The sequence below is a fragment of the Pseudopodoces humilis genome, chromosome 25, assembly GCF_049639895.1.
Source record: "Pseudopodoces humilis isolate 2021_Gansu_Grassland_sample_001 chromosome 25, ASM4963989v1, whole genome shotgun sequence".
Taxonomy (NCBI): Eukaryota; Metazoa; Chordata; class Aves; order Passeriformes; family Paridae; genus Pseudopodoces; species Pseudopodoces humilis.
The window spans coordinates 5,180,873-5,190,781 of NC_142224.1; the positions used below are offsets into that span (position 1 = coordinate 5,180,873).

Here is a 9,909-nt window from a genome sequence, read left to right on the forward strand (position 1 = left end):
TATATTTTATTCTATTCTACAGTCCATATACCATTCCCTATTCTATTTGCTATTCTAGTCCCAATTCCCTATTCCATTCCCCATTCCATTCTAATAAATCCCTCTGGAATTATGCCAGAAAACACCTGGAATTTTCTCTTCTCCCAGGTACCAAGGTGCTGAAGCAGGCAGAGCACCTGATGGCATCCAGGGTCACGCTGCTGAACCCCCAGCTCACAGCACCTCCCCTGCAGGGTAAAAAAAACCATAAAAATTGAAATAACTTTGACTTTTCCTTCTTTTTCCTGCCACTGTTCCCACCTTGCCTACAAAATTCCCCACGTTTGCTCAAAAACCACGGTGAGAAATGGATTGTTTAGGAAAACAACTTTGTTGTGTTCCTGTACCCAGGGCAGGAAATGAAGAGTGAAATCCCCTCTTTTCTCCTCGGCCTCCTGAAGGAGGTGAACGACGAGCTCCAAATTCATGTGCTGGCAGCTGGGCTGGGACAGAGCCAAAAGCTGGAGAAAAGTAAATTTTACCACTTTTCTTTCTCATAAAACAGCCAGAATTGGTTTAATTGGAAGATTTCTGCTTCATCCTTGAGGGAGCTGTTGATTTTGGTCACATTTTGCTACACAAACACCTCATTTATTCTCTCTACCAGTGAAAGAGAAAGACTCAGCATCCAAATCACCTGAATTTGGTGCTGACCAGCTCTAATTCCACTTTTCCATACCTTGATTATGAGGAGTTTCTCTAGGAAAAGTAAATTTCAGCCATTTCCTTCATTATCCGTATAATAATTCACAATGCATCAACAGGGATTCATTTTGCTTTGAAAAATATTAAAAGACGAGAAATGCAGTGTTTTATCCACTGGTATTGCAGTGTTACCTTTTGGACAAAAAAAAAAATGCAAATAGAGATGAATTAATCAAATTAATTCTGTTTTTGCAGCAGGAATTACTGCTCAGGAAGGAGAGCTGAGAGCAGTGGACCCTGCAGCCCTTTCTCCCAGGGAGTTTGTGGTGTTCCAGTACGGCCTCTCCATCCTACAGTTCCTCACATTTCACATTCAAGTAAGAAATGAGCTTAGATCTGGTTCATCCCTGATTTGCACCAAGTTCTTACAGGAGCGTTTTCCCTTCTCTCTGCAGGCTCCAGGAATCACCCTGGCTGTTGCCTCCAGCCTCCCCCAGAGCCATGCCCCAGGCAATGCCTTCAGGAATTCTTTCTTTTATCAGGTTTGTGCCCTCCACATCCGTGCAATTTTGTTCTATCCATCAAGTTCCAGCACTGGGAAGCAGAATGAAAAGCATTAAATATTTTCTTCAGTAGTTGGATGTTGGATACTTTCCTGCAGAAATAAAAATAAATATAAGAAATGATCAAATGTTAATGACCTCCAGATATATCTGAGCACAAACCTAAGACAGCAATGTTTAAATTCACGTTTAATGAGAGGGTCATACCCAAAACACATTTAATAAATAAGCTCTGGTTTTCCAGTTTCTCACATCCAAGTTTTACCACTTTTCATCTCTGCCAAATTCTTCCCAGGTCAGCTCCACAGGCATCAGTGGCCCAGCATTTTTCTTACCATATTTAAATTACAAACTGCTGTAATTAAATTATAAAATCTGGCTATTTGGTCTTACTTTTTCTAAGTTTTTTAAATACAAACCTTCCTGGAGAGGACAGGAATGCTTTAAATTCACAGATTATTGAACAAAGTCTTGTGCATGTGGACATTCCCCAGCACTGATTTGAATCCTCACACTCACCTAAAATTGAGACAAACCACTGGAAGATTTCCATCAGCTGAGCCAATTCCTGCTGTCCCAGCTGGGGATTTTCGTTTTTTTGCCAGAATTCCAAGAAGAAACTCTTCATCCTGAGGGATTGCCTGGGCTCTGGGGGAGGTTTCCTGCTGGTCCTGGTGCACTGCTTGGCTCACATCACTGCTGGGGACCTCGGCCACGACACCAACCCCCTCTTCCTGAACCTTTTCCACCAGGTACAGCAGGATTTTCTCAAGAGAAACACATTCAACTCATTTCTGTTAAAATTCCTTCTTTTAAAAGAGAAGGGTTAATGCTGGCCAGAACTGAGAAAATAAAAAGGCAACTCCACCCTAACCCCAGCTAGGCAGTAAAGCGGAAAACCCAAGAGAAAAGCACTTTTATCAGCACAGTTCTGGCTCAGAACGCAGAGAAATTCATTGGGAATTAAAGCAGGAATTGGAATTTTCCCCCCCAACCCCGTGATGTGATGCAGGTTCTCAAAACCTTTCATAAAGTTTTTTTTTTTGTTGTTGTTTATTTTTTGATTTCTCTAGGCTCTAAAGGCCTGTCTCAGTGAGATGTTCTCCCTCAGGCTGCAGCTCTCAGCAGCTCCCCAGGGGGATAAATCCCAGGGGATAAAGCAGATGCTGCTCAAGGAGGAGCCATTCTCCACAGAGGAAATAAACCTCATCTCCCAACTCTTTGAAGTGAGAGTGAAAAGCCAAACAGACATGGAAGCCTTTGAGAAGGTAACAAGAACAAAATAGAACGAGACCTGGCTGAAATTATCCACTATCCCTAATTTTTTTTAGTTTGGCAACTAAATAGTTTATGAAACCCAGCTGGTTCCAGATTACTCTGCTGAAGCAGGAAGGTTAAAATAAATTAAATTTCATGTAAACCATTAGGGTCAGCATAAACAGCAATATAATGAAAATATATTTTAAATATCTACAAAAAGGCTTTTATAATTAACATTTATCTGTTCTCTCCACTTCTGTGTTTACAAAGAACCTCTTGCTCCATGTGAAGTCTGAGGAATCGCTCAACAACAAGTGGCTGGAGAAGAAAAAAGAGAATTTCCTTCATCCCCTGAGCAGCAGTGGAAGGGACAGCCTCCAACAGAGGGCACAGTGAGCATTATCTTCTACTTACTACTTAAATTTATTATTTCACTACCTTGTACAGTGAACTTTTTCTGGTTTGCTCCTGTGAAGGTAAAATTTTAACTCTATTAAATGAAATGGCATTTCTTCTCTCTCAATTTCAACATTTCCCTCTTTTTAGCCTTGAAGGGGAAGCCGTCAATTCCTCGTTCCCTTCGGCACTGGAGGATAAAGTGGATGCATTAACTGAGGAGCTGCTGCAGATCATGGAGGATGAAGAGCAGTTTTTAAGCAGTAAAGGCAATGAAGATCTGCTCTCTTACTACCTTGAAATAACCAGTTTGGAGAAGGAGAGTTTGGTAAAACAAATAAATGCATTAGAAGAGGAAATAGCCCAGGGCACAAAGTTGTGATGCTCAGAACTTTGTGGTTTGGTTCCTGCCCCTCTGCTCTGGGCATTAGGCTTCAATCCAAAGTAAATCCTCTGTTTTTGCTTTAATTCCAGTGCATTTTTCCTCTCCATCCCAAAGGCTCATTAAATCAAGAGGGAAAGCAGTGAAGTAATTTAAGTGACAAGACTTTGGCTGGAGGAACTGACATTTCTGGCCACATCCAAGAGCTGAGAAGAAATATTGCTGCAAAAGCCCAGACTCAGTTTCCAGGAACTGAAACAGAATACAGAATCACTCAATTCCTAGTGTTAAATAAATTATTCTTTAAACCAATGCATCACTCCAGGAGGTGTTCTGAGGCCTCTGCAGCTGAGACTTGCAGTTTTATGATTTTATGACACAGCAAAAACTGCAGATACGGTTACTTGGGTTAATTATATCCGTGCAATTCCACTTAAAGTGCAAGAAATATTATTTTCCACCATTGAAGCAACTTCTAAATCACTTTATTTCAGCTCTGTGCTGCCACCCACCCAGGAATGCACTGTCCAAGACAATTCCTGCTCTTAAACCTGGGGAATCAGCCTCTCCTCCTCCCCAGTTCTAGAGCCAAAACATGAAATAGTCAATATTTCCCCATCAGTGAAACATCAGCCCAGCCTCCAGTGTAGATAAAAAGCAAGTGGAGGAAGAACAAAGTCACTCAAAACTCTTTTTTTTTCCCCCCCATCAGTACAAAACTCATGGGGGCACAGCACAATTTAAATATTTTTGTGAGTCACTAAATACTGCAGACATTTCTGCTGGTGATATTTAGGTCTTGGCTCTTTCCACCTTTGCCAGAAGGAAGCAAAGTGTCTTTCAAAGCAGCTTGGGGGGCGTTTTTATCTTCCTTTATGTGCCGATGTTCTCACTAAGAAGCTCCTGAACACCCTTCAAGGCATCACCAGCAGCTGGCTTTGATAAAAAAAATCATAGCATATTTATTGATTTATGCATTTCCTTTTTAACTTACAAGAAGAATCTCACAATACATCTTCAATCTTATGTTAACATCAATTAAAAACAATCTCAGCTAAACCCCCCCCCCCCCCCCAAAAATATCCATAAATAACAGTCAGAGACAGGGATTGGACAGGAAGTGCTGTGTTTATGAGGTTTTGTGGTGCCAGCCTTCACCCCATCACAAAATCGGGGCTCCAAGATCCTGGAGGAACCTTGGCTCTACCTCTTGTTGTTGACCCAGTGGTACCTGTCCACACGCGGGCCAGCGAAAGCGGCCGTGGGCCTGTAGGTCCTGGAGGCCCTGTGCTGGCCAAAATGGAATCCCTCGGCCACGTGGGGCCTCCTGTGCAGGTACAGCCACCAGGCCTGTGGGGCAGCCTTGTAGAAGTCACCAAACTGAGCAGCAAAAAGGGAAACAACGTTAAAATGTGCTGGGGAAAGAGGAGGGAGCGGCCAGGCCATCCCAGTCCTGCCACGTTCCTTCCTGTGGGAGCTGAGCTGCCGCTGCTCCCTCCTCCCAAAGCTCCATCCCAGCCACAGCATCGCTGAGGGTGGGGAAAAAGCTTTTAAGAACAAATCCAGCTGTTCCCTAAGCCTTGTCCCCAAGTGCCAATCTTTTAAACCCTCCTGGGACCGTGACTCTGTCAGGGGTGGTCACTGTGGAAACAATTGCTGGGGTCTTCAAATAGTTACTGGTGTTAAAACAAATGGAGTGGTATGGTGAGAATTAGGAAGAAATGGGTCCACAGGTTTTTAACTTTTGATTCACAGAACATGGGAAAGCTTGGTGTTTAAGAACAGGCTGTACACACTTCCATGGGACAGTGACACCACGTGCCAGGGCTGGAAAACTCTTCCAGGGAAGAGATCAAACCTGAACCTCCCCTGGAGCAGCTTGAGGCTGTTTCCTCTCCTCCTGTCACTGGGGGAACAGCCTGACCCCCACCTGCCAGAGCCTCTTTTGTGGGATTTTGGAGCGAGAAGAGCCCCCAGAGCCTCACCTGGTAGACGCTGTTGGGGTTGCTGACGGTGGGGATGGCTTTGGGCTGCTTGCTGAAGCTCTCCTCATCCGAGGAGCTGCCCGACTGATAGTCCAGGGCCGCCCTGCCCACGGCCAGGCTGATCTGCTGGGGCAGCTCAGGGTTCTCCTCCCCATCAAAGCGTGCCACGGTGAAGGGCCGGTTCCTCTCTCCGTACCTGCAACACCTGTGGGTGGGTGCTGCTGCTCTGGGCACCCCAAAAGCTGCCAAACCCAGGGTGTGAAGGCTGGCAGAAGGTTTAGACCGATAGAGCAGCCAGCAGCTGCTGTTGCAGGCTCTGAGCTCACCTGCAGCACACCTCGAAGGGATCCACCCACAGTGTCATCTCCTTGGGCAAGCCCAGCAGGCTGAAGTCCACGTCGCTCTCCACACAAGCCTGCTCCAGCAGGGGATCCCGTGCCTGTTGTTTGTTGATCCTGATACACCTGGGGGAGCAGCAAAGTGCAGCTGGAGTTGGGGTTTCACTGCAGCTTTGCAGGCTCTGCTCGTGCAGAGCACAGCCCAAATCTCTGCTCATTGCCCCAGCACTTTTAAGGTGCAGGTTCTCACTTAGAGCCCCCAGCAGCACCTCAGCCTCACGAGCTGATTTATCAGCTCAAACAGGACTCTGCTTTTAATCCTCATCAATAGCTGATGAAGCAAGTTACTGCTTTAAGTGTTTAAAGCAGAGCCATCCCAAAAGTCACTTTAAGACCACCTGAATTCTGCATCCTGGGAGTCAGAGGCTAATTGAGACACTCATCTTAAGACTTCCACCTCTCTAATAACACATTTACAGGTAAAAAAATTAAAAATTTACTTTTCACCAATTAATAATTCTTCCTTCAAGCTGAAGGGGTATCCTGATGGCTCCATTTGTATAATTTATTTCACTTTAAGGCCTCCAGGAGCTGCTTCTTGAATGTCAACCCAGGGCTCCACGTTCTTCTCCTGAGCCCCTCTCACCTGAAGGCTTGGCCTCGGGATGGATTGTCCAGGTACCAGTGATTTCTGTACTTTTCAAACAGGACCGTGGTCAGCTGTGCTGCAAACTTATCAATTTCATGCTTGCTCAGCTTTTCTTCCTTCTTCACCAACTTTGTGATGAAGAAAACCGTGGCAGCAATTTCATCTCTCATCTTAAATTGTAGCACAGGAGGTGCTTGAGCTGCTGAAGCAGAGATGGAACACCACACCAGAGAGATTTAATAACATTAAGGCATTATCAGGTTCCAAGAATTGATGCTACAAAACCTGCACAAGCCAGGACAGGCAGAGCCTGGATAACCCTGACTGCCAAAGAGCAAATCAGATTTAGTTTCTGGTATTAAAACCAGTTTAATGTATTACTAGAAGGCACCTGCACTAAGCAAGTTAAGAGAGAATATTAAAAAAAAGCAAGTTTAAAATATAATAGTTATTTATCACATGTATTACAAGCAGCAGACCTTGTATATATATAGCTATACATATATAATACATAGCTTTTTATGTAAAAAAAGACAAAAAATATCACCTTTTCACAGTAGAGACAGTAAAAACTTGAGATAAACTTCACAAACAGCTTAAAGAGCCACTAAAAAAAGCACATAAAATACTATAAGGCTCTGTATCATGTACACATTTACCCTGTATCATTTACCCCAACACCCAAAGGCTCCCTCCTGCTTTCCCTGGTGGAGTTTGGTCAGGCTTTTTATAGAACGGGAATGATGTGGCACTGAGGAATGTAAGAATATTCAGGTGTGCAGGAGCTGCAGGTGTGTGTTAGAATAATTAACCTATCCCAAAAATATTCCCTTGGCTTAATTCCAACATCAGCTCCTTCTTTTAGGGTGGTTTAATTGATTCCATTCTGAATTCTGTTGTGTCCATCAGTCTACCCCATAAATACCCATGGAAAATTTAATATTCACTACAAGCTAAACAGCACCAGGCTTATTAATTAATGATTAGAATTGTGCTGGACTTCTTCTAGAATGATTAACCTGATTATTTTCCATGTGAAACCTTCCCATTTGGCATTCCTTCATTAGAAAACTGCTTGATTCTGGATTTATCACATCACTGATCTTCCTCATTCACATTATCAGCATAGATTTATATAGGTTTTCAGGTGTTTAAAACTCAGAAAACGTCTCAGTTGCTCAAATGTTGTGCTCCTGGTTCAAAACCCCAAGCTGTAATTCTCAGAGCACAGAGAACAGCTGATTGTTTCCTTTTTTAGTTGGGTTTTTTTTCCCCTTTTGCTGCCTCTGGAGGTTGTGTCTGCAGTGTCAGGTCCCAGGAAGTGCCAAGCCAAGAGAACAAAAGGAGCTGAGTGTTCCAAACTGGTTTTACTGGGGTTGGGGATGGTGCAGCCCCACAGTTCCAGGGCTCACATCTCAGCCCGGGGTGATACCAGGCAGGGGATGAGAAATACACAGCCTGAAGGCACAAAATTTCTCCCTAAACCACAAATTTCTGCCTATTTCTGGATTTTGTTTCTCTCCACTCACACAGCTCCTTCCTTGCTCTTTAATTTCTTTCTGCATCAGAGAAAAAAAATAAAAAATAAAAAGGAATAGAAGACCGAGACTTTCAGTAGAAATTCTGCTTTTAAGGAATGAGAATAAACCACAAACCAGCCCCATTTTCCTTCTCTTCCCTTGTCTCACATATCAAAACACCTCCTCAGCAAGTGGGGACCTTTCCCTTTCCATGACCACTCAAAAGAAACAGAAATCAGAGTCTGAGACAGAGCAGGGAATCCTCAGAAAAACAAAAAAAGTTTTGTTTTTTTCCCTCTGACATGGAACCCCCAGTGCTGTGACCACAAGGGTTCCCTCACCACCCTGCTGGGATGACACACCAGGATTTTGTTCCCTGCAAAACCCTGAGTCATTCCTTCCTTTTTCACGGAGAAAAGGAGGCAGGGGCCGCCTGCTCTGGGAATTTTGGGGAATGCTGGAGGACAACAGGAAACCGCTGCTGGCAGGAATTTCCACCCAACATTTTCTGGCCTCTGTGCAGTCTGTGAAGATTCTGACTCTGTCTGAGTCCAGAATTAGCTCTGGAGCATTCCTGGACAGCCAAGCTGGCTCTTCATGCCTGAGGCCTGAGTTTTATTTTAGAGATTAAACTTCCTTTAAAAATGTCATTTTCTGAGCTGACTGGATTCCCTTGCAAACACTGCAGCCACATCAGTTTTTCTGTTTTTAAAATCTGTTCCATGATGACACGTCAAGAAAAAAAAACAAACCCAAAATAAAAGTTTTCCAGTGACTTTAAAGTTGTGATTGCATTGATGTTACTGCAGTGAGGATGAACTGCAGGAGAAGCCGGTGTTACCAAAAAACTCAGAGCAACCACCACAGATCTGTGGGCTTCTAACTGAGCTGGCAAAATTGGTGTCCAGGGAGATATCAAAGAGCAAGATTTGCCATTTAAAAACAATGGGTAATGCACATAATTATAATTTTTTAAGTTCTTCTCAGTAAATTTAGTCCACTCTGGGTTTCCTGGCTAATCCTAGACACACAGATTTGGATTCCTCTAGGGAAGATGTTGAATTCCTGACCAAAGTCTGGATATTAAGTCTGACTTCTTTGATTTCGTGTAATTTTTCCTCAATATCAGATTGTAACCTAATAAAAGACATGACCTCTTCCTCTCAACTTTGATTTCCTTTTATTTTTGAGCTCCCCAAGCTAAAGCAGAATTCCCACTGCAAAACAGCAGCAGGCACGGTGGGGACTCCATCCCCTGCCCTGGGCTGGGTAATTTGATCATCATTTCTGACCCTGCCACATTTCAGCCTCAGGAATTCTCCAGGGACCGTCCTGTCCCAAATTCCAGGGTGGTTTGGGTCAGACAGAGACACAGGACGGGGTTTTGAGGGATTTTTTTGCTTAATCCAGCAAGTCCAGGCAGGCCCTGGGAGTGGGGAAATTCCGTGACAAAGGAAGGAAGGGCTGGAATCCACAAGGGACATCAGAGGGAAGCGTGGATCCCTCTTCCACCTCCTTGTTGGGTTCCTTGTTCCCGTAGCTAACACAGAAACTGCAGGTGAGCAGCAAACAAAGCCCTCACCTGAGAAACCAGCCCTGCAGTGAGGTGATATTTCTTGCATGGTGAGAGGCAGAAGGTCAAATTCTACACATTTGCAACAGCAAACACGGGAAAATTTAGGCAAAGTTCTCAGCAATTCACCCATTTGGCTCTGATTATTCAAATTGTGGTTGATGCAGAAGTTCTGAGAACTTTTTAACTGGGTATTTTTAATGTCATGCAGGAGTTCAAGCATTTTTTCCGGTTAATGTGACAGAAAGCAGAACAGCAGAGGGTGATTCTGGCACCCCATTGCAGGGACATGAAAAACTGGCTCCTTTAATTAGGGAGATTCATCAAGCTTGAATCCTTCCCAGCGCTGTCAGTTGTCACTGACTGGAGGAAAACACAGCCCTGGGTGCCCTGTTTGGGGAATAACTGCTGAGGAGGAAAATGTCTGAACCAAAACTGGCACAGCCCATGCCAAGGAGAGAGAGATCCATTAAACAGCAGCCAACAAATTGTGCTCCCACTCATTCCCAGCTGCATCCAAACAGAAACTGTTTTCATCCCAGCAGATTTAGCAAAACCC

At 44.1% G+C, this 9,909-nt stretch overlaps 1 protein-coding gene across 2 annotated transcripts; it reads right to left on the reverse strand.

Moving 5' to 3' along the window:
- Positions 1-3,748: 3,748 nt before the first annotated feature.
- BTG4 (BTG anti-proliferation factor 4) lies at positions 3,749-6,944 on the reverse strand. Of its 2 annotated transcripts, none has more exons than XM_088066831.1 (5): positions 6,805-6,944; positions 6,255-6,456; positions 5,597-5,734; positions 5,271-5,466; positions 3,749-4,665 (listed from the first exon to the last, which is right to left on the reverse strand). In XM_088066831.1, exons 2-5 carry the CDS (start codon positions 6,425-6,427, stop codon positions 4,489-4,491), a joined length of 684 nt encoding a protein of 227 aa, XP_087922957.1. In that variant the 5' UTR covers positions 6,428-6,456; positions 6,805-6,944; the 3' UTR covers positions 3,749-4,488. The 2 variants fall into 2 exon arrangements, with proteins under 2 accessions (XP_087922957.1, XP_087922956.1); XM_088066830.1 differs by having other exon boundaries at positions 6,255-6,459.
- Between the last annotated feature and the right edge of the window lie 2,965 nt (positions 6,945-9,909).

Coding starts and splice junctions, on each gene's coding strand:
- BTG4 (XM_088066831.1), bottom strand. CDS start 6,427: ATGAGAGATGAAATTGCTGCCACGGTTTTCTTCATCACAAAGTTGGTG. Junction 5,735..6,254: donor TCCCGAGGCCAAGCCTTCAG/GTGAGAGGGGCT, acceptor CTGCTCCCCCAG/GTGTATCAGGATCAACAAAC. Junction 5,467..5,596: donor CCCTTCGAGGTGTGCTGCAG/GTGAGCTCAGAG, acceptor CAGGTGTTGCAG/GTACGGAGAGAGGAACCGGC.